Source organism: Cannabis sativa, chromosome 3 (genome assembly GCF_029168945.1).
Source record: "Cannabis sativa cultivar Pink pepper isolate KNU-18-1 chromosome 3, ASM2916894v1, whole genome shotgun sequence".
Lineage (NCBI taxonomy): Eukaryota > Viridiplantae > Streptophyta > Magnoliopsida > Rosales > Cannabaceae > Cannabis > Cannabis sativa.
Window position 1 is genome coordinate 61,635,293 of NC_083603.1, and position 25,478 is coordinate 61,660,770.

The 25,478-nt window shown below is 36.9% G+C and overlaps 1 protein-coding gene across 1 annotated transcript; it reads right to left on the reverse strand.

Moving 5' to 3' along the window:
- Positions 1–5,765: 5,765 nt before the first annotated feature.
- On the reverse strand, positions 5,766–6,565 carry LOC133036213 (uncharacterized). The gene is made up of 2 exons (XM_061112726.1): positions 6,468–6,565; positions 5,766–6,045 (listed from the first exon to the last, which is right to left on the reverse strand). The coding sequence occupies exons 1-2, from the start codon at positions 6,563–6,565 to the stop codon at positions 5,766–5,768; spliced, it is 378 nt and encodes a 125-aa protein (XP_060968709.1).
- Positions 6,566–25,478: the final 18,913 nt, after the last annotated feature.

Consider the following 25,478-nt stretch of genomic DNA (forward strand, 5'->3'; position numbering starts at 1 on the left):
TCATATTTTATCATATATCTAAATATACAAAAATATCGCTAATTAATTGCTCCCAAAGAATAGGTAAATATTTGTATCCCTAGTTTTGTGGGTTGATGAAGTGGTTTCGTAGCTGAAAACGAGTTGCAATCCGTCAAGAGTGAAAGCTGCAGAAACACCAATAGATCAGTCATTATGGGTACTAGCCGACCTACCCTTTGTCAAGGGTTGCCTAGCACATGCCATCTATTGGCCGAGCAGGGGTGAATCGGCCATACCCTACTAGTTGGCCATTTTCTTGTAACTTTGTTTTTTGCTCAATCGTTTGGATCCTTGGTCAATTGAGAAGTTGTGCATGGTGACTTGGCTCATTATTGACAGGTTGTACTCCATGTGGCAGCGATCCTGCATATGTGGACATGCCACGTCATGTGGGAAAAAATTGGGATAAAATTTTCCACCCAAGGCCCTGTGCGGACGTTTGTATGGATAGTGACTTTCCAACTCCAGCTCTGACGGTTGAAGTCTTAACCGGGCAGTTGATGGCTGGCCATGTACTTGGCCTTTCATACGACCCATTTCATGACAAAAAATTGCTTTCTTACCAATTTCTGCACACGTTCCTACTGAGGAACTCTTGATCTTTTACAAGGCCAATTAGTAAGTATTGTAACCACCCACTAAGTTTATGGGGGGAAATGCATAGAAAAACCTATATAAGGTTTATTTGAACAATTTTTCATTTCCATTCTCATTCCACTCTCTCTCTCTCTCTCTCTCTCTCTCTCTCTCTCTCTCTCTCTCTCTCTCTCTCTCTCTCTCTCTCTCCGAATCCTCTTTGAGAAAAGGAAAAAGAAGCTCTTCACTTCCTCTTACATCTCGACGCCCCAAGGTCTTCATTTCTCGAGATTTTTGCTTTGTTTTGACGATCCAACTTTCCCACAACCATCCTCAATGGACTTCATTAGTGGGTAAGTCTTCAAATCTTATTTTCTTATTATTTTCTTGAATCTTCCATTGATGAGCTCAAGCTTTTTCAAGCTTTTTACATTCTTGATTCTCACATTAGATCGTAATCTTTTTCACATTATGACCTGCATGATAGTTTTAGGATACATAATGTATTGTTTCTTGGAGAAAATAATTCCATTTTGAGCTTTATTTTGATTCTTGGCTCTTTGGGTCACGAAGAATATATTCGAGTTTTAGAAAAATAGGGTTTTTGATTAATAGGAAGCCTTGGCCGGGCTATAAGGTCTGTTTGTGACCCTGGCAGGCACATGGTGCCACATTGGGGGCCTGACCGGCGTGGGAACCCTGGTCGGTTCTTGCATTGATCAGGGAACCTTGGTCGGCACAAGCTATTGTCTTGGGACCCTAGCTGGCACATGGCTTCTGCCCCAAGGTATTGGTTGGTTTTTGGCCCTCTTTTGATCTAGCAAGGACTTTATTACAACTTTTTAAGCATGTTTAACCCTTGCCCAATACATGATTCCCTTAGGAACTCTATATGGAATTTCTTATGGCGAGTCCATTTTATTAATACTCACGTCCATTCAAGTTTTTGCACTTAGAACTTCTACTTTGTTGATTTCTGGCTTTGTACATTAGTATATCTGGCTAGTACCCTTCGGTTTAGTTCACCAGGATTTCTTCTAAGACTTTTTATTTTGTCTGGTTGCTCACCTCCCCTTGTCTTTTGTATGAAGATGAACCCGTGTGACTTTTTGGGAAGTGACAACTGAATGAAGAATTTCTTAGTCTTCTCTTTGAAGATGACCTTCCATCTTCTTCAGCTGGTTTTCCCTCCAGAGGCTCTTCAGGTAGTACCTCAAGTGATCTCGAGGTAAGCAGTGGTTCCCCAGAACCTGAAGTCTAGCACCATCGTTATTCAGAGAGAATAGGTCATGAATTTTACGGCTGATGTGTCTGGGAGCTAAGTCAAGGGTGGAGGCAATTCCCCCTAGTTCGTGGAATTACATTCAATAGGACGGTGTGCATGATACATTGCCCACAGGTCAGAAACTCCATGAGCTAGTGATCCTCCTAACACTGAGACTAAAAATTACTATTGCTAGGCACTCTAAACCTGCTATGGTGAGGACCAAATGGATGTGTCGTAGGGAACCTCCTTGCGACTCTCACATCGCTGAGCTAATGATGAGAGGGAGGGTCAGTAATGTTGAAGAGGTTGAACAACCTCAACATGATCATCCAAGGGTCAGCCATGTTATAGAACTTGTGGCCAAGCAGCCCATGTCTAGCCAGCATGAAGAGGCTTCGACAAGGATAGATAGTACATTTAGAGCAGAAGAGATTGTACCTACTGAGAGGCGGTACAAGACTTGCACCATGGTTATAAGCAACCTTTTTGGTTCTTATGATGAGGTCGAGTGGTCTTTTAATGCTCTTGGTCACCCGTATGAGGTTGGGATAGACCATGTCTTAGAAGAGGCTCCCAAGCTACAGCTTCTTGAGTGGGAGGAGCAGTAGAGATGGATATCCCCTCCATCATCTCTATTGACCGAAAAACTTGATGAGATTAGGAAGGGAAGACTCGTGGAAGGAGTCCATTGTAACGGGCCTATCAGAGATCAAGGGATAGTACTACCCTGGTATTTTTACTTCAGGGACATCACCAACTTCTTTGGGTTGTGTCCTACTCAGATCACCACGAAAGGTATCAAGTGCCTTTTGACGCTTTTTGTTATGTATGCCGAGTTAGGCTGGCTTGAGCCCTTTCCCTATGAGGTTGGATACTTCTTTGAGTTAAAATCCATTTTGAAGGAATGTCGGTCCAAATACTTCTACTTTAGCCAACTAGGCTACCAATGGTTAGGCAACACCTATAGTAAAGCTATGTCGAATGATGGAAGGTACTCCCAAAACTACTTCATTTCCTTGGAAGTCTAATATGTCAGTCACCGCTTTCAGAGGGTGCGCACATACACTCGATCGATCCATACTCTCTAGCTGAGGGATAGGGAAAACCACATCTTGTCTTTGCCTTTGGAAAGGCGCAACATACTGAGGCTAGCAACAAGGGAAAATTTTTGAAGGTATTGTCTATACCATCCTATGCCCAGTGCTAACGGCACTAGATGCCCTTTTGAAGGTCCCAATGATACTCCCATGGTGGAGGGAGCTAGTCAAGAGGAAAGGCTTATACCTGAGCTAGAGAAAGGTGAGTCTAATGACAACGTTCCCCTTGCCAGGCTTGCCAAGAATGTAGCTAGGAGGGATCAGGCCCTTCAAAATTGTTTGGCACGAGAAAGCAGTGCTAAGAATGCCCCTATGCTAATCAATTCTAGAGGAGAGGAATCTGTTGGCCCTGCCCGACCATCGCCTGTGTGCAAAGGGAAAGGCAAGGCTGCCGCCATTGATGATAGTTTAGATGATTCATCTTCTGAGGATGATTTTCCTCTAGATGGTAGTTGATAGTAGTAATTTTTATTTTTGGTTGCATTTAGTAGTGAAAACTTTTATACTAACTTTGTTACATTCCTTTTTTCCAGACATGGCCTCCAGGATGAGGAACATGGAAGGAGAGCCTTTTGGTGGTACTTCTTAAGGTCGTCCTCAGGCCAAGGTGGCCCGAACAGCTAGATCTTGTAATGCAACTCAGTCAACATTGCCACCTCCTCCTCCAAGTCTTGTTCTAGCAAACCATCTAGTGATTGTTGACCCTCCCCCAAGGAGAACTCCACCCCCTTGTAGGCTTTCAGGAAAAGAGGTCGAGAGGCCTAGCTAGGGAGCATGTTGATCCACCGGTGAGAAGATGATAGAGGTTGTCCAATATTACCTTGGTAAAATCTTGCTAAGTGTTAATAGGGAGCTCCAGGAGCTGGAGGTCGAGAATTTAGAGTACTTGACATTCAATACCCTCAGGGATATTTCATATGTAAATTGTTTATCTAATTTTGTTTGAGATGCTGATCTAACAGGGGTTGGCCGACCTACAGAATCCTTTGGTCGGCACCTATAGAGTCCATTAACCGGCTAGGATGGTTCAACTTGAATCTGGTTTTTCTTTTATTTCAGGTCATGCTAAAGCTTAGCCTCACCCATGCAAGGGCCAAGAGCTTTGTTGTTGTTCACAGGAAGAAGTTGGAGGCCAATGAGGCTGAGCTCAAGGCGAAAAAGGATGCACGTGCCCAAGTACAGGCTGGCCTAGACTTAGCGTCAACTCACTTTGGTGAGATTGAGGACAAGAGTGATGTCCTAAACAAACTACTTGGTCTTCAGAATCAAGAGGTGACAAGTCTAGCTGCTGAGACCTCCAGGCTGAAGAAGGAGCTCAAGAAAGAGCATCAAGAGAAGCAATCAGACCTTGATGGGGAATAAGCCATAAGGGAGGAGTATTTGGGCTTATCCTCAGAGGTCCTTTATGAGGTCTATTTGCATAATCCCAAGGTTGAACTGACTTACATAGAGGCTCTATTTTGTGAAAGTTCGCTTTGCTGAGGGAATCAGCTCTATGAGGGTAGGCTCTTGGCAGAGCAGGCCGGCCAAGCGGCATACTAGGTGCCCAGCTAGGCTAAAAGGGGCCCTATCTGGCCAGCTTAACGAGGCTGTGGCTAGCTAGCCTACTGAGGCTATAGTCGGCTATCCTTTTCAACACCAGGCTGCAGAGCCTTCTACTCAGGCTCCACTCGCCCATGCTAACACTATCTTCCATGGTCCAAACACTTTGAACCAACCTACACCTGCAAATGATTAGAAACTTTTGTTGGTATTTCATGCTTTCATTTTTCATAGTATTTTCTTGTTGCATGTAGGCCTTTTACTTTCGAACAATGTTTGTGTATGGCTTTAAGGCCTTTTATTTTCAATATAGGATCGACCAGGCGGTATTTAATACTGGTTTTACCTTCTTTTATTAGACATATAATTGTCTGAACTTACTTCTTTATGTCTAATCGAAAGTATGCCTTTTGCACTTACTTAACTTTCAATTTTTTGCTTATAAAAAGCTTTAAATTTTCCTTAAGTTTAGCTCTGCTTGTTCAAGGCTTGTACGATGTGGGTGCCCCCCAAGTGATCAAGCAGACTTATGGTCTCTTGGTCACTTGCAATTCAGCAAGTATTATAGACATTTTCTTGTGTATTTTCTTCGAGGGACCTATTGTACGCATGTGGAAGTAGAATTAAAGATTAACTTTAAAAAGTTAACTTGTTAGCAAGTTATTTGACACAATATTAACCTGACATGTCATTTTTATTCATTAATTGGTCTTAATATGTTGTTGTTATGCAACATACATTTATTGATTCTGAAATCTTGCAAAATAAAAAGTTTGCTTCTAGAACTCATTTTATGGCTACCCTTACCCCACATACCAAGTAGGGGTCATCATTGAAGAGTGATGGATACTTAGCTCTTTCTAAACTAACTCCTCTAGTGAGTTAACAAAATTACTACTGAAGTGTAGCGTTCTCACAAGCTGGTCACAGATAGTACTTTCTAAGATTTTCCTCATTCCAATACCATGGTAGGAGAACTAACTCCATGTTTTCATTGTACCTGTTAAGCTTGTACGTGCCTTTGCTTTTTATCTTTATAACTTGGTACGGGCCTTCCCAATTTGGTCCAAACACTCCTGCTGCGAGATCTTTGGTATTCAAGAACACTCTTTGGAGCACTAAGTCTTCTATGAAGAATTTCCTTTCCTTAACTTGTTTGTTGAAGTACTTAGAAACCTTCTATTAGTAGGCATGCAGCTTGAGGTTGGCTTGGTCTCTCCTTTCATCTATTTTGTCAAGGGACTCCACGAACAACGTGTTGCTTACCTATTGGCATAGGTGACCCTCCTATGGGACAGTGGCTCTAGTTCTATGGGAAACATTGTATCATAGCAATAGGCTAATGCAAATGGCCTATGCCCGGTGGTCGTCTTCTTGGTGGTCCAGTGTGACCAGAGTACTTCTAGGAGTAATAGAGGCCAATTATCTTTTGCCTCTTCTAGATGCTTTTTCAAAGTGTCCTTCAGGGTCTTGTTTATAGCTTCCATCTGCCTATTTGTTTGAGGATGAGCAACGTTTGAGAAGCTCTTGATGATGTTGTATCTGTTGTAGAAGTCAGTGAGCATGTCAATGTCAAATTGTTTCCCATTGTTTTACACAATCTTCTATGGCAATCCAAACTGACATATGATGTTCTTGACAACAAAGTTGAGGAGTTTCTTGGAAATTATTGTCACTAGTAGTTCAGCTTCTGTCCACTTGGTGAAGCAGTCGACTATAACTACGACATATTATACACCTCATTTTCCCTTAGGGAGTTGACCAATGAGTTCTATTCCCGACGCAACAAAGGTCCAAGGAGACTGCATCAGTGTGACCTCAATTGGTGGAGCTCTCGGGATCTTTGAGAATCTTTAGCACTTGTCACAATTTTTTAGATAGTCCACTTCCACGAATTACTTCTGAATAAATTAAGAAATCATATTTAAGAACTATAGCATTTCGTGATTCATTGGTAAATCTACTTTGATTCTCTATGAACCAATAATGTGGGACCATTAACGGGGTTAAAGCTACACCGTTTGAAGTCCAGATACAAGCATGGTACTCTTTCTACTACCATGTTAATCCAGAAATGGTTTTAAAATGAAGAGTTGGAATTTTTTTCGATATAAAACACTCATGTCGATAAAAAACGGACTTAATCCTCAATCATATTAAGAAAAATATACCCTTGTCTGAGTATCTATTTGGATAGGCTTTGCCGCCATCCATGATTGCTGCAGAAGCCTTCGTGCACTTCTATCAATAACTGCTCGGCTTCTCTCTTAGTGACACACCTTAGGAGCAGCATTGAGAAACCTCATCTGTACATTACTCTATCTAGTATTAAGAACTAAGCAGCTTCCCTCCTCATATTTTTACCTTTTTTTCGAGAAAGACTCCATTCTTGAGGTATGCTGCTATGGGCGTTATCCAGGTTGGACTGTCATCCAAGATGTCAACCTCTTCTAGAATAGTAATGTTTTGTTTTTTTAAGAACTATATAGGCACCAAATTTTCCTTGTCGTCTGTGATGCTGCATTTTAGACAGGTGAGTGCATCGTCTATTGCATTCCTTCTTTAAGGACTTGCCTTATTGTTTAGCCTTTGAGCTGACTTTTACAAGTCTTGGATTTTGCTCAAATAGGGTATCATTCTTTCACCTCAAGCTGTATACTCACCTAGGACTTGATTTACTATTAGTTGAGAGTCATTATATATATCTAGGTGATCATCCCGTACTTTGTGTGCTAGCTTGAGAGCCTCATATTCAACATTATTGTTGGAAACCTTGAAATTGAACTTGATTTCCCCACGCAGTTGTTGCCCCCAGGTGTAATAAGGGTAATGCCTTCAGCGGATTAGTGGTACGTGTAGCTTCCATCAACATGTAACTTCCAATCTGAATCTTTGTGCTCTTCCTTCTTTTCTTACTCTTGCTTCTTCTCTGGCTTTTGCTTTTCTCCTTAATCTTGAGAGATTTTAGGATGTATGCCAGTACATTCAGCCATAAAGTTAATTGGCAAGATCTTGGCCTTTTAAGGCCATTATTTGTTGGTATGCAATCTTAAATTGGCTGAGGTCGATGGCCCACTTGAGTAATTGACCTAATGCTTCGGGTTTCTATAACACCTGTCGCAATGGCTAGTCAGTGTACACTCTTATTGGGTGATCTTGGAAGTACGACCATAGCTTTCTTGGTGCTAAAAGCAAGCAGTATGTCACCTTCTCCATGAGTGAGTATCGACTTTTAGCATTAATAAGTCTTTTTCTGATGTAATACACTGGATGCTAGATACCATCTTCTTCTCTAATCAGGACTGCACGGGTAGCATATTCTGGGACGACCAAGTATATGCCTAGTTCATCATTGTCCAAAGGTTTTGATAGGACAGGAAGTTGAGCTAATTGAATCTTTAGCTCTTGGAATGCTCTTTCACACTCTTCTATCCATTAAAATTTTTTGTTTCCTCTCAGTATGTTGATGAAAGAGACACACTTTTTCTGGGGATTTTGATACGAATTATCTTGACCCTACTTCGAACGAGCACTTAAGGGGATTGAGCTTCATGTTGTAATCTCAAAGGATCTCAAAGCATTCATTTAGATTCCCCAGCCTTTTTGGACATGACCAACATGTCATCCACATACACCTCATTGTTACGGCCAATGAGATCTTTGAACATTTTATTCACAAGTATTTGATAGGTGACCCCTGCATTTTTCAGTCAGAAGGGCATGACTTTATAGTAGTACAGGACTAGGTCTATCATGAGACTTGTATGTTCTTGGTCTGGGAGTGCATTTTGATTTTGTTGTAAGCTAAATAGGCAACCATGAAGCTCAGGATCTCATGACCAGCTGTAGCATCTACTAGCTGATCGAACCTTGGGAGCAGGAAGCAATCCTTTAGTCATGCCTTATTCAAGTTAGTGAAATCTATGCACACTCCCATTTAATGTTTTGTTTGGATACCAACCCGAGGTTAGATACCCAAAGTGGGTAGAATGCTTCAGTGATGGAGTCATTGGCGCTTAGCCTTTCAACTTCATCCTTCAGAGCTTGTGAGTGCTCTTTATCTAGTAACCTCCTTTTCTATTGTATAGGTCAGAAGTTTGGATCGATGTTCAGTGCATGAGTCTATTCCTACCATGTCTTCTTGTGACCATGCAAAAAGGTCACTGTTTTCCCTTAGAAATGTTATCAAAGTTGATTTTATTTCTAGCATTAAAACATTTCTGAATCTTTAGATTGCTAGTTGGAAGAGTGGGGTCAACCTCCACCTCTTCTAATTCTTCCATAGGTCAAAAGCTTCTTGTAGGATCCCCAAAGCAAGGATCTATGCCTGCCTCCCCGCTTTGGGCTTGACTTCATTGCCCTTTGCCATGGTCTTAGTCAAAGCTCTTGGCAGGAATCTTCTCTTTCTTAGCTTTAGACAAAGCCATGTTGTAGTAGTGTCAGGCAGACTGTTGGTCTCCCCTTAAACATCCCACTCCATGCCTTTAAAGAATTTTAGGCACAGGTGGTAGATTGATGTTACTGCTTTTAGATCGTACAGGGCAGGTCGTCCTATCATTTCATTGAAGGATAGTGGAATGTCGATTACTACGAATTGTGCCATTAGTGTTCTTGTTGTGGGATATTCTGCAACTATCAGAGGCATTCGAATGTATCCCACTGGTGCAAGACCTTGGCCGAAGAAGTCATACATTAGTTGAGTGTAGGGTTCTAGGTCTATTAGTTGGAGCCCCATCTTTTCATAAGTTGATTTAAAAAATGTTGGAGGCTTCATTATCCACCATGCACCTAGAAATTTTAATGTTCCATATTTATGCAGTTATGACCAGAGGGTCATTGTGAGAGAACCTGACCTGGGTAGCATCTCCATCTATAAAGAAGATGGCAGGCTCTCCAAGCTGAGTTGCTTAGAGTCTCTTTCTTCGATGGCTAGGATGTCGCTTTTGGACTCACGACAAAGAGTTTGAGCATAGCACTCCCTACCCTTGCTCATTTCCACTAGTGGTGGCATCAGTTCTCCATTCTAGGAAGCTTGTGCCTTAGCTTGGTTATTCTACACGTAACGATGCAAGTGGGGATTGTTTTTCCTTAATAAGAACTCAATCTCCCTTTTCAAAAGTAGACACTCTTTTGTGTCATGGTCGACGTCATTGGGAAATTGGCAGAATTTGGACATGTCCCTCTTACTGATGTCCTTCTTGATAGGAGGAGGCTTCTTGTATGGGACAGTTGCTTCAGTGGCCATGTAGATGGTCTCAGGGGTCTCAGTTACGAGGGTGAAGCAGGTGTACTTATTCTCCTTTCCTTTTTGGTTTTATGGTGTGGGGAAAGTATTGTAGGACCCTTTATTTCCACCATTCTTGCCAGAATTGTTGTTGTTGCGCTTGCCTCCATTATTTTTTATGGTTGAGGCCTGGCCGGCATTGCTTGTACTGGTTTGTAAGTTGGACAGGTCTTGGGGTGTCATGGCACCCAGAGTCTGCCTGCTATTGACTTGCCCTCCTATATGGGCTTATCAGATAGGTTCCTCTAGTTTTATGAAGTTGTCAGCTCATTCAAAGAACTCCTTCATATTGTTGGTTGAGATCCTCCTGATATCTTTCTAGAAGTCACTCAACGGAATGATGCCCCCAGTATGGTCGTATAATGACCTTCTTTTGTTAGGCCTTAGACGTTAGTGGCCTCAGCCATAAACCTTTGAAAGTTATTCTTCAAAGGTTCACCTTGTCTTTGTTTTACCTCCAAAAGGTCATCTAGTTGTGATTGTATCTACCTCGAGGTTGAGAATTGTGTTTATAATTCTCGAGAGAATTTATTCCAGGAATTGAACCTTCACATGGCCAACATGAAACACCATTACTGGGCTATCTCAGATAAAGTTTCCAGGAAGATATGGCATTGGACATCCCCAATAACCTTTTAGAGATCTATTTCCAACTCAAAGTACTTTATGTGCTAGGGGATCTCCTCTCCTGGTGTACATCTTTCATTCTGGCATCTTGAACTTAAACAGGGGTAAGGAATTAATATATGTCGAGAATGGAGACCCCCTCAACCTATCTAGTTCAGGGTCTGATGATTTTGGGCCAGCTACACCTTTTATCATATCTCTAATTTTATCCAACTGTGCTTGCACAAATGGATCTATTATGGTGGACACTTGTTCGAGTGGCCTTTCTTAGCCATGCTGAAGCCCTTGGGCAGCCAGACCTTAGTAAGTCATACCCTTGGTGAGGGTCTGTCCATGGATGGCCAACCCATGACTAGGCAATTGGCCTTGGCTGGCCATCTCTAGACTAGGTAACGAGCCATGGCCGGCCAGCCCCAGACTGGGTAGTGTCTGGATGACTGCTCTCCTTTGATTGGCCAGAGCGACAGCATGTTGATAGGAGGTTGATCACACCAATTGCTCGGGTTTGTTGGATCTACCTATTTGAAGTTATTGTTCAGTGGTGGAAGAGAGTCACTTCAATTCTCACTTCTTGAGTTGACATTATCTATTGTGTTTTCCACTTATCTCAGGGCATAGTCTAACAAAGATAGGCCTTAGAATGACTTGCTCCTGAATATTTTGGGGAGGAAAATCACACTTTTGGACAGAGAAAGGCTAGCCGATTGGTGATGTTACTGAGCCAAGCATACCTGGTCATCCTCTAACACCACTTGGTGCCAGGGGCTGACTATTCCTCCCATAAGATTGGTTTGGTAGAATTTTTCCATCTTTGGGCAAGGGAAAGTTTGTTCTCATTCTCAAGGGACTTGGTTTGGCTCTTTTCCCGTTGTCTACTTGGTTGTAGACTCTGCCTGATCTATCAATGAGCCTTACTTGTAAAGGATATTTTATTAGATCTTAGCCTCTCCCAACAGTTCTTTCATTCAACTGCCTTATCAAGTCACCACCTTTGTAGTTACGACAGTTTAGCTCTGCCTGATGGGCCCGGAGGATGGCCTCCTAGTCAGCCATCCACCTTAGGAATTCATATCTCTCTTGGGTGAAAGCATCGTAACAAACAACGCGTGGTTCTTTTGATTGGTCGACCTGGCCTACGACTTCTCTAAAGCTAGCCAGTTCGATGTCCTCTCCCAGGTCCACATGAGACGCACCAATAGTTGGCTCACTAATTCTTGGGCATGCTTCGCCCACATAATATTATGGAATAGTCCTGGTTTTGCTCCATAGAGGTTGCTCCGTGTTAACACGTCCTTCTGTTCGAGGTGCTACCGGTTGATATGTTCTGGGTGGTAAAGGCTATTCACTAGGATTAGCGAGGTTAGCAGGGGCAATTGGATTAGATGTATTGGCTAAGTTTCTTGGGCTTGCTGGGTTGGCAGGATTTGCTGCATCAGCCAAGTTCATGGAAACTCCAGTGGTTGTGGGAACACGCACATTACGATCAAACGTCATGGGGTCTTGGGGAAGACCCAAGGAAGTAAAAGTTTTAGTTGTTCTTGTTACAACCATGATGATTCATTAGGTTGATATATAATGCTCTCAATGAAAGAACCAAAATATTAATCTCAGATTTGGTCAACTAACAACGGAGCTTTATTTATGATAGACCATCACCACGTGTAATTAATGTAGGCAAATAATGAAATAGGCACAGTGATTTATAGAGGTTCAACCCCTATGATTGGCAGGTGATGACCTACTCTCCTTTTTCTTGTATTGATTCAAGAGATAATACCACAAAAATTATAGGCTTTTACCTTGTAATTTCTAGTGTGGCTCTTTGAGAACATTACAATAGTGAGAACAATGTAAGGCAGATCTCGAACAAGTGAGAAAAGGAGACAGACTTTTTGTCAATGCTAAGGGTACACGAGTGAGAGAGAGAGAGAGAGAGCTAGGGTTTCGAGATTAGAACTTAGGATTTTGATCTTAGCCTAATGCTCTTTATATAGTTTAGAGCTTACAAAAGATCTACATTTAAAATGGACTAATATCTCTCAAAAATGGGAGACATCATCTGTTATCATGTATTTAAATATACAAAAATATAGCTAGTTAAATGTTCCCAAAAAATAGGTAGATATTCGGGGTTAAATTCCTATTTCTGTGGGTTGATGAAGTGTCTTTGTAGCTGAAAACAAGGTACGATCTATCCAGAGTGAAAACTACAAAAACACCAATCGAATGGGCTTCTTTTTGGTAGTCATTATGGGTTAGGGCTAGCCTACCCTATAGGGCTAGCCGACACATGATATCTATTAGTCGGCCAGCGGTCATCCGGCCAGACGCTTCTTGTTGGCCATTTTCTTGTAAATTCGTTCTGTTTGAGCATTTTGACCCTTGGTCAATTGATAAGTTGTGCATGGTGACTTAGCTCATTATGGACAGGCTGTACACCACATGGCTTCAATCCTTCCTATGTAGACATGCTACGTCATGTGGAAAAAAAATTGGGATAACAATTTTAGTTTTACATTTACTAATAATTTTAATTATAAAATTATAAAACTTTGTATTATATTTGGATTTTGTTATCATTGTACTGTATATATAATTTATTATTAAATATTTTATTATTATTATCATCAAATTATCAGATTATTGTATTCATGTTTACATGTCGTGCCTTCAGGTTTATTACTTTGTATCTTGATTAATCCCATATATTTCATCTCGTATATCATTTTAATTGTAGCATTGTATCGTGTGCACAAATCCATTTTCTTTTATACTGACTCATGTATTATAAACTCTTGTTATAACACACACACACATATATATATTTCTTATTTTGTTGCTGTGTCAAAGAGCATGAACTGTGTGCATGTCAAAGTTTTGTTGTCATGTCAAATAACATGACTCGTATTTATTGTTTTTGTTATAGCATGTAATATATTTACTTTTTTTATTTATTTTCTTTAAAAAAAGTAATTTATGTCAAAAATAAGTTCAAAATATTTAACTGTATATGCATCTCTATATTTTTTTATACGTATACAATAAATTATTTAAATGAATAGATATCACAAATTATTAGAATGGATTAGATTTTTATTATGACTCTAATATAGACAATCATATAAAAAGATTAGAGTTTTAATTTCTCTTAATGCCAAAAAATAGACGGTCGTACAAAAAAAAAAAAGACACTCCAACTATATAGTTCTTCCTATTCAATTTCTATATTTGTAAAATATCTTATTGCTCATCTGCTCAAATAATATGTTGAAACACAAAAATATATATATAAAGAAAAAAGAATTAGCGAGAGTTAATTTGGTGTTGATATAAACTTAAATTAGACTAGCTAAGAAATAATAGAACATGAGGATATAAGTGTTGGATAATAAGAAGAATTTTAGAGAGAATATTTAAATGAAATAAGTTATATTTTAAATCTCAATTTGTGTAATTTTTGACTTGGTACAAACTAATGGGATTATATCACTATTTACAGGACTCTATGGACTAATCGAGAAATAATACTAAATGACTAGCTTCTACATTTTTCTACATAATTCCCACTACTAACATAAGTGAAATATAATTCTAAAAAATTCAAGAGTACTCAAATAAATAAGAAAACTCTAGACACTTTATTAGATATAAGAATAGTCTAGAAACTTTAGTTACATCAAGAAAATTTTAGAAATTAACTATATTAAATCAACTATAATATTTTAACACCCCCTTAAACTTAATTTGTGACTCGAATAATACTTTGTAGTTTGATTAATATTTCTCTCTTCAGTGGCTTTGTAAAAATATTGCTACTTGATCTTGAGATAAGACATATTCTACTATTACTTCTTTTCTTCTATTGCATTCTCTTATGTAATGATAGTGAGTGTGGATATGTTTATTTCTTTCGTGAAAGACTGGATTCTTTGCTAGTACAATTACTAATTTGCTATCAACATAAATCTCATTTGGCTCCTCTTGTGGCATGTTCAAATCCTTCAGCAACTTTCTTAGTCAAATAGCATGAGAAACACATGAAGTTGAAGCAACGTATTCGGCTTCACAAGTTAGTGTAACGATTAGTTGCTTTTTTGACATCCAAGTATATGTTGTGTTTCCCATGAAGAACACAAATCTAGTGGTGCTCTTTCTATTGTCCAAGTCTGCACTCCAATCGCTATCACTATATCCAACTATCTCATAATAGTTAGAGGATGAACAAAATAGTCCATAAATGGTCTTATCTTTGATGTACCGAAGTAATTTCTTTGTAGTTTTCAAATGAGTTGTTGTTGGAGCTTCTATAAGGCAACTAACGATTACAATAGCATAGAGAATATCTGGCCTTGTACAAGTTAGGTAGCGCAAACTTCCAACTAGACTTTTGAAAAGAGTTTGATCCACCATTTCTTATTCGTCATGCTTTGACAATTTTATTCTACATTCTACTGGTGTGCTAACTGGATTAGAATCATCCATCTTGAACTTCTTAAGTACTTTCTTAGCATAGCCTTCTTGAGTGATGAAAATGTCTTCGTCTTCTTGCTTTACCTCAATACCGAGGTAATAAGACATGAGCCCAATATCTATCATCTCGAACTCTTTTGCCATATCTTTCATTAATTCCTCAAACATACTTGAGTTACTTCCAGTGAAGATCAAGTTATCCATATACAATCATACAATCAAGATACCTTCATTATTAATTTTTATATAGAGTGCATGGTTCTATGGACACTTGGTGAAATTCATGTCTTTAAAGTACTCGTTAATTCGAGTAGTCCAAGCTCTTGGTGATTATTTTATGCCATATAAAGCCTTTTTTAACTTCAAAACTTTTCTTTTATGCCCTTTTACATCATAGCCCAATGGTTGCTTGATGTAGACTTCTTCCTCAAGGAAACCATTTAAGAAAGTAAACTTTACATTCATTTGGTGGATCTTTCATTTATTTTTACTGCTAAAGAAATTATTAGTCTAACAGTTTCAAGACGAGCAACTGGAGTAAATACCTTATTATAGTTGATGCCTTCCCTTTGACTATAGCCTTTTGCAACCAAACTTGCTTTATATCTCTTCACCTTGCCTTTTGCATTATTCTTTTCCTTGTACACCCACTTTACTCCAATTAGTATGTATCCTTATTGAAGAGTAACTAGCTCCCATGTGTCAGTTTTGGTAATTGAATTGACTTCTTCATCCATCACCTCTCTCCATCTCTTATTTTTTACTGCTTGTTGGTAGCTTAGAGGTTCACAATCACAAAATAGAAACATAAGAGAAATATCATTTTGATTCTCAATTATCTAATAAAGTTCTTGCAAACTTCTAAAGAATGGCATCTTTCCATTTGAGCTCTCCCTTGAATCTTCTTGTATATTTCCAGTTCGTGAGATTGGTGGAGTAGTAGGTTCTTTGAGTTCTTCTTGTTGGGTTTTATGCCCTAAATAAAACTCCATTTCAATGTAATCCATATTATTCAATATCAATAAAGAAACAGAAGTATTTTTCATTCATTTGTGTATATTTTGGTTCACCTTATCAATTATTTGTCCATTTGATTTATAAATTCATCCAAACCATTTTCACATATTTGATCTTGTCTATTGTGTTGTCAGCACACTGGAAAGTAAACATGACTATGTGATTAAAGATTCCTAGATTTATCAGAACACTGGGTTTTACTGATATGACAATCTACAACAGAGTTTACTTGCATTTGGAGAAATGCTATGTTCTTCCCAGAGCATTGGTTAAAGTAAAGCTTCGGTTGGATGCATGGAGTATGCATCGGAAGGGACCGATATTGAACTTGGACATAAATTTATTAAACTTACCGTAATATCTATTCAATTCAATATCACCTAGTTGATCCTAGATCAAATGATCTTAATCCTGATATGATTAGGTTCAATATCAAGAGTGTTATTCGTGTTCTTTGATTTGTTAGTTAAGCCTACTTTTGGGTCAGGGTGATACGTACATTTTGGGAACACGGTAGTGCAATCGAGTGGGAGAGCTAACATAAATATGGAATCTATAGCTTCTATCTGGCAAATAGAAAGTAAAATATGATTTCCTCCGAGCTTAACCAAACAAAAATAAATGGTGGAGTACTCATTTCACTTAGCTGAAATATCATTCATACGGGGTTAAGTGTTTTAAGGATAAAATACAGTGTAGGGTGTTACGGTAATTTAATCCCTTTACAGTGTAGATCATCTATATAGAGGATCATTGATCAAATTAGGATTATAACAATGGATAATTAATGACGTGTCTATATGGTGGAACATATAGAGCGTTCTATATAGTTGAGAGTGCAATTCTAAGTTCTATGCGTGGATTCAACGAAGAATTAATAAGTCAGTGAATTTAAGATGTAAATTCTTGATGTGCTTATTGGAAGCTCGGATATATAGACCCATGGTCCCCACACTAGTTGAGACAATACTACTTGTAAGACTCATTTAATTGGTTTTGATTAATCAATTATAATTCTCAAATTAGACTATGTCTATTTGTGAATTTTTCACTAAGCAAGGGCGAAACTATAAAGAAAGAGTTTCTAGGGTATATTTGTTAATTAAGATACTTTGGTTGTTCTAATTAATAAATATAATAAATGGAAATATTATTTAATAATTAATTATAGTTATTAAATAGTTGAAATTGACATTTAAATGGTTGAATTTGAAAATTGGCGTTTTTGAGAAAATGAGATGCAGAAATGATAAAACAGCAAAATTGCAAAAGTGGGACCCATATCCACTAGCCATGGCCAGCCACTTATGTAGGGTTTATCATTTAATATTTTCATTATTTTAATGCCAAATAATTAAAACCTAACCCTATGCGGCATACTATAAATAGATAGTTATGGCTTCAGGAAAAGTAACAATTCATCTTATTCCTTTCAGAGAAAAACCTGAGCCATCACACTAAACCTAGCCGCCACTCTCTTTCCTCCTTCTTCCCTGATTATTTCGAAACCTCTTAGTTATAGAGTAGTGCCCACACACAGCAAGTAGTACTCAATCATAGTGTGGAAGATCGTGAAGAAAGCAATTCAACAAGAAGGACATTCAGGCTCAGATCTTTATAATACTCTGCGATAGAAAGGATACAAGGGTTAGAGATCTGAGTGGAAGGAGACATATTATTCCGCTACACCCAATGTAAGGTTTCTCATACTTTATATGTGTTAATCAACATACTTGTGAGTAGATCTAAGATCCTGGTAAAATAATTTCCAACAACTGGCCTCAAAGCCATGGTAATTGATTTGCTTGCATGAAATTTGGACTTAAAATGATTTGTTTGTGATTTGGATGGTATCATATTGTTTTTTGTGTTGTATTGATGATTAATTGATGTTTGTGAATTTTCGTGAAAAATAAAGCAATTTACTTTTTTACAGAACTCAATTTCGATTTTATTTGAATTAGTTATGATTTTTTGAAGATTTAAAAAAAGATAGGGTGATCACCTATCCCCCGCGCGCGCGAATGGCCCATTCCCTCGGCCAGACGCGTGTTAGGACAGGTTTTGTCCGAGCAACACACGCATGGGGTGTCTAAAACCCCATTTCGCGTGCGGAAATGCTGCTGGACACACCCAGCGCCGAGTTTTCTCCGCTGTGACACCTAGTGACGCGCGCGGATGAGTATGCAACTGCAAACCATCCGTACAGCTCACAAATTTTTTCGTTTTCTTCGAATTTTCATGCTATTTCAAGGAATTAACTTCCGATTTTTTGTGTAGTTTTGTATTTAGATATTTACTATTCCTATTTCAATTCTAAATATCATAATTAAATTAATTGATTTTTTAAAAAATTAATTTATGATATTAGTGTAATTTGAATTTTGAAAATAGTTAAATATCTATCTTTTTGCTTAATTTTTTATCTTATTTTTAAATTTGATTATTTTATCATATTTTTTAAATTTAAGGTCAGATATTAAATTTTTTTCAAAAAAAATATTTTTTTTAAATAATTTGACCTTATTTAAAAATTTAAAATAAGATTACTATAATCATGATATTTTGAATAGAAATAAGATATTTTGCTAACTTTTAAATTTTTTTATTTTTTTTATTTAAATTAAATTATAAAATCAGAAAAGGATATTTATTTATCATTTTTTATTTTATTGAATATTTAATTTATAAAATAACATGAAATTTTTAAAAGTGGTTAGCAATTTTTTTTTGAAATGATATTTAGGTTAGTTGAAACCTAATTTTTCAAAAATTGTAGGTTTAATTTTAAATATTTTTAATTATTTTTTTTTATTTAAAAATGCCGAAAATATTTTTTAATTTATTTATTATTTTCGAAATTAATTATTTAAATTAAATAAATCCTACATCCAACTATCCAATTCATCTTGTTGCAGGAGTATGTGTTTTAGCTTGTGTGTAAGTTTTATAAAACCTATTATTGCTTGATCTAAATTGCCATGGTTAACTTGTTGACAGATCCAATTATCTGATTTTAACCCATGGTTCAATTGTCAATAGGTCAAGTGAATAATTTGTAACAGGTAAATTTTACATTCTTCTTTCATTTGTGTATGACCTAGTAACTTGATAGGATCCATCCAAATCTGTGTGCCTGTGTGAGCCTATATGTTTACTTTTGTTATAGATGCATATAGGTTGTTGTTGCTAAATAAAATGTCATACCTTGATAGATTTTATTTAGACCCATTTAGTTTTTGGGCCTATTCAATTAATAACAGTTGTTCATTTTAAGGTTAAATTCCTCTCTTTTGGGTCTTGTGTGAGAGTTGGGGACCAATAGAAGTGGGTACGACATACTGAACCCAGCTCCCCCTCACATGAACTACCCCAATTGTGAAGGCCTATTTGCCTGATTTGGATAACTGTGCTAGGTTAATTAAATTAGTTTAACCTAATAAAAAATTTATTAGCAACATAATTAATTTCATTTATTTTGAAATTAATTTAAGAAAACATAGTTTAATGAATTATATTCTAGATAAACTATATGTATTTTCTTGTTTTAATTAAATCTAGAATTATAACCAATTAGATTCTTTCTGAAGCTTAATTTAAATTATTTCATTAAATATTCCTATTTAAATTGAAAATTAGTTATTTCTAGCTAATCAACTTAAATCTGAATATCTTTTGAATTTCAAATTTCAAAATTAAGTTGATGAATTTTAGGAAGTGGTTATTAAGAATCTTTGGATATTTTTTAAGTTGATATTTTTTCAAATATGTATAAACTTAAAATGGAATATTTTCAAATTAAGTGGTTACAACTTAGTTTTAATATTTAATTAAATCATAATTTGAAAAATATTTAAGGTGGATTTTATTTAGATTCTTCTAAAGAACTTAAATAAGATATTTTTTCAAATTTGTTCCATTTTTTTTAAATTTCGAATTTATTTTTCGAATTTAAATAATAATTGAAATTTAATTAAAGTTGAATTTTTTTTTATATATATAAATTTTTTTTTTCTAAACCAACTTTAATTTGTAATTTTTCATTATTAAAATATGGAACAAATGATTAAATAAAATACATATTTTAAAATAATGAGCTTTAATCAAGAGACATGCCATCTCCATTGTTGGTTTTACATAGCTTTTGTTTTAGTGAGTAATCCTCCCTAATGGAGGAACGTTCATTAGCAAGTTAGCACCGTTTAATCTCGAAAGATAAGTATTACTTGTAAGTGTTTTATATTAGTATTGATCACCCTAATGGTGGCGACTGTATTTGACTTACATGAGTATGAAACAATGGTGGAAGCTCATGAAATAGGAATGACCTTGACTCTCGCCTAAAGGGGACAACGTCGAATTCTCTTTTCGATTGAATAAAAGGTTGCTAGAATGATTATCATTTTATATGAATTGACAAATCTATTGAATGGATGATGCTTTGACTCTCGCCTAAACGGGACACTGTATCAGTTTGTTTGAAACCTTGGAAAATAAACTATGTTAGATTTTGTATTTTTATAACATACGTGATTATTTGTTATTTTCTGAACTTGTGTATGAATTATTGAACCAAAACCTTACTTCTGTAGTGCCAATATGAATAACCTTCACCCTGATCCACTCCTACTTAATATCTTAGCAAAAGAACTCTATAGTGTGAAAATGCATCCTCGTAGTTGCATAAACTCGCACCTGTTGATGATAAATCTGAAGTTCCAAAAGGCAAATCTACTGGGAATTGAATTATCAAAGGAACAATGGGTACAATTCATTCTTAATAGTCTCCCTCCGGAGTATAATGGATTTGTTGTATCTTACCTGATCAACAATTTTAACTCCTCTGACATGGACAAGCTCGAAGCAGAATTACGAGCTCATGAACGAAATTTGATTGCAATGGGACCTCCTGGTTTTGCAAACTTTAATCAGAGAAAGAGGATTAAGCATGAAGGCTCTAACAAAGCTTCTTCTTCAAGTACAATTATCAGACATAATCTTCTATGTTCGAATTGTAATGAAAAGGCACATCGAGAAGAACGATGTCCCCAGCTTCTAAACGATTCAAACGAAGGTAATGCTTTTGTCTTTGAATCATGTGTTTTAGAGAATGACAAATCCACATGGATTGTTGATTCTGGATCTACTAACCATGTATGTGTTGGGTTTTGTGCCCTAAATAAAACCCATTACAATCTGATTAGTTATTAATCTAAGAAATTTGAAGTGATTTATGTTTGCATGAATTTTTTATGCTTATGGTTTAATATACTTAATATATGCACAATATCAATTAAGTCCAGAACATATACTTATTCACAATTACAGTATTGTCAACACAGTGGAATGTGATTGCGATTATATGATTCAAAAGACTAAGTCCCTATTTCATCAATATTTTGGATTTACACTGATGTGATAATCAGCTATGATGTATACTGACACTTGGATTAAGTGTTATGTTCTTTCCAGGACATTGGTAAAGTATACTAGTTTCGAATGTATGGAGTATACATTCGACTGGACCGATATTGAACTTAGTTAAGATATTATAAACTTACCGTTGTATCTTTCCAAGTCAATATCACTAGTTGATCTTAGATTAAAAGAATAAATCATGATATGCTTAGGCTCAACTAAGGAGGGCTATTCATGTTCTTTGATTTATTAGTTAAGCCTTCTTTTGGGTCAGGGTGATACGTATATTTTGGGAACATGATAGTATGATTGAGTGGGAGCGCTTAACATAAATATGGAATCTATAGCTTCTACTGGTGTATAGAAGTCAAGTGATGGTTCCCTTCGAGCTTAGCTAAATAGAAGTAAATGGATGAGCTCTTGTTTCAGTGACTATTTCTTAGATCACTAAAACATCATTTACAGGTAGCTAAGTGTTTTAAGCGGCCAAATACATTAAGGGGTGAAAACGGTAAATTTATCCCATCTCGATGTAAATCATCTATATAGAGGATCTTTGATCACATTAAGATTATAACAATTGTTAAATGAGATAGCATATCTATATCGTGGAACATATAGAATGCTCTATATAAGTCTGAGAGTGCAATTTCAAGTTCTCAGAGTGGATTCAACAAGGAATTAATAAGTTAGGGAATTTACTTAGTAAATTCGATTCGCTTATTGGAAGCTCACCATTATAGATCCACGGTCCCCATTCTAGTTGAGACCATACTGCTTGTAAGACTCAATAATTGGTTTATGATTAATCAATTATAATTCTAAAGTTAGACTATGTCTAATTTGTGAATTTCACTAAGCAAAGGTGAAATTGTAGAGAAAAGAGATTCTAGGTTTATTTATTAATTAAGAGACTCTATATATCTGATTAATAATTATATTAAATGAAAATATTATTTAATAATCTATTTTAGTTATTAAATAATTAGTTTTGGCATTTAAATGGTTAGAATTGGAAAATTGGCGTTTTTGAGAAAATAGAAATAAAAATTGTGAAAACTGCAAAATCTAAGTGAGGCCCATTAACACCTGTGGCCGGCCACTTGATTGGCTTTTTCCAATTAATATTTTTATTATTTTAATGCCAAGTAATTACTAACCTAAACATAGTAGTTGCCTATAAATAGAAAGTGATGGCTCAGTCAAAAATAACAATTTTTAAGAGTTTTTCAATAATTCAAAAGATTGCCTTTCAGAAAAACTGAGCCTTCCACTTTCTCTCTATAGCCGACCCTCTCTCTTTCTCTTTTCTTCTTCATAATTTCGAAACCCTCTAGTGATAGAGTAGTGCCCACACACAGCAAGTGGTACCTAAATCATAGATTGGAAGACTGTGAAGGATCAAACTCAAAGAGAAGGACATTCGGGCTCAGATCTTGATAATACTCTGCGAAAGAAAGGATACAAGGGTTAGAGATCTGAGTGGAAGGAGACATATTATTCCGCTGCAACCAAATGTAAGGTTTTCTTAACTTTATATGTGTTTAATTATCGTTTTAGAAAGTTCCTATTTAGGATTTTAAACAACATACTTGTGAGTAGATCTAAGATCCTGGTAAAATAAATTCCAACAGTATGTTCTTCATTGCAGCTGCTTGAAACTTGGGAAAATCTGCTTCCAGAAGAGTTAAAGCTTAAAGTTGGAAATGGCAAATTAGTGTCGGTCAAAGCTAAAGGGACAGCCCGTATCAAGTTTCAACAGAAATTTTTACTTTTAGAAAATGTTTTATTTATTCCAAACTTTAGTAGAAACTTGATTAGTGTTTCATGTTTACAAACACAATCTTATATATTGAATTTTTCGAGTTCTTATTGTTCAATTTCTCGTTATGGAATTCATATATGTATTGCTCACATGGAACAAGGGCTTTATGTTTTAAGACCAAATACACAAATCTCACTAAATAGTGAACTTTTCAATGTAGCTAAACCTAGAAAACTTAAAAGAAAAGAGATTGATAATGATGATCAAACTTATCTATGGCATTTACGTTTAGGTCATATAGGTTTTGATAGACTCAATAGGCTAACCAAAGACAGTCCATTGAAAAATGTCGTCTTAGGTGAATTGCCAGTATGCGAGTCATGCCTAAAAGGAAAAATGACCAAACGTTCTTTCTCTGCAAAAGGAGAACGTGCCAAACAACCCCTAGGGTTAGTGCATTCAGATGTTTGCGGACCCCTGAATGTAAAAGCCTGAGGTGGTTATGAGTATTTTGTCACTTTCACTGACGATTTCTCTAGATACAGTTTTCTTTACGTAATGCAAAAGAAATCTGAAACGTTTGAAAAGTTTCAGGAGTTTCATGCTTTGGCTCAAAACTAATTAGGTAAAACATTAAAGATCTTGCGAACTAATAGGGGTGGAGAATATATGGATATGCAGTTCAAAGCTCATTTAATTGAACTTGGAATTGAATCCCAATACACTTCCTCAAGCACTTTACAACAAAATGGAGTTGTAGAAAGAAGAAATCGCACTCTTTTGGAAATGGTTAGGTCAATGCTGAGTTATTCAACTCTGTCTACGTCCTTCTGGGGATATGCTATACAGATGGAAAACGACATTTTAAATGTTGTTCCATCTAAAGCAGTCCCTAAGACACTTGTCGAACTATGGAATGGTGGTACACCTAGTTTGCGCCATTATAGAATTTGGGGGTGCCCTGCTCATGTCTTGAGAAAGAAAGAAGGCAAACTGGAATCGCGAACTGAAGTTTGCATGTTTGTCGAGAATTCTAAAGAGACTAGGGGTGGACTGTTTTATAGTTACAAGGATAACAAAGTGTTTGTTTCTACAAATGCTACTTTTCTTGAAAATAACTATATTAAAGACAACAGACCAAAAAGTAAAGTTGTATTAGAGGAAATGCTTTCAGATATAACTCCTTCCAATGTTCGTCCTCTTCCACTCAAGAAGAGGATAATCCCACTCCCTCAGTCGAAGCAACTGAGAAAACTACTACCAAAGTTCCTGTTCAGAAGATCACCCCTCCTCGTCGTTGTGGGAGGGTTTCTACAAAACCATCTCGTTATGGCTTGGATGGTGAAATCAATATGGTCGTTCGTGACGGTATTGATGACGACCCATTAACCTATAAACAGGCAATGGCAAGTCCACAACGGAAACGGTGGTCAGCCGACATGGATTCAGAGATGGATTCCATGAAAAAGAACAAACTCTGGGAATATGTAGACGCACCCGATGACTATCGTCCAATCGAATGTAAGTGGGTTTAGAAGAAGAAAAGAGGCGCTGGAGGCGAAGTCTAAACTTTTAAGCTAGACTGGTCGCCAAGGGTTATACCCAAAGAGAAGGTGTGGACTATGAGGAAACTTTTAGTCCTCTCGCCATGCTCAAATCCATCCAAACTCATCTCTCCATCGCAGCCGTTTTCGATTATGAAATCTGGCAAATGGATGTCAAGACAGCCTTCCTTAATTGGGTTCTTGAAGAAACCATCTATATGGAGCAACCAGAAGGCTATGTTCTTCCAGGGCAGGAAAAGAAAGTTTGCAAATTAAATAAGTCTATTTATGGACTTAAGCAAGATTCTCGCTCATGGAACAAAAGGTTAGATGAAATCATCAAAACCTACGGCTTTCTTCAGAATGAAGATGAACCTTGTGTTTACCAACTCAAGGAAGACCAAGTAGTAGTATTCCTGGTCCTTTATGTTGACGACATTTTGATTATTGGAAACAATATCAAGAAAATGACTAACATCAAGGAATGGCTTGACACTCAATTCGATATGAAAGATTTGGGTGAGGCTGCCTATGTTCTTGGTATTCAAATTATTAGAAACCGGAAGAACAGATCCCTTGCTCTCTCTCAAACAACTTACATTGACAAAGTTTTAGAGAGATTCTCCATGACCAACACCAACGGGGCAAATATGCCTTCTAGATATGGTATTCGTCTATCTAAGGAATAGTCTCCTACTGATCCTCAAGAGATAGAGGACATGGCAAAAGTTCCTTATGCTTTTGCAGTTGGAAGTCTAATGTATGCAATGTTATGCACTAGACCTGACATCTGCTATGCAGTTGGAATCGTGAGCAGGTATCAGTCAAATCCAGGTCAGGAACATTGGAA

Coding starts and splice junctions, on each gene's coding strand:
- LOC133036213 (XM_061112726.1), bottom strand. CDS start 6,565: ATGGTAGTAGAAAGAGTACCATGCTTGTATCTGGACTTCAAACGGTGT. Junction 6,046..6,467: donor TTGGTTCATAGAGAATCAAA/GTAGATTTACCA, acceptor CTTCTACAACAG/ATACAACATCATCAAGAGCT.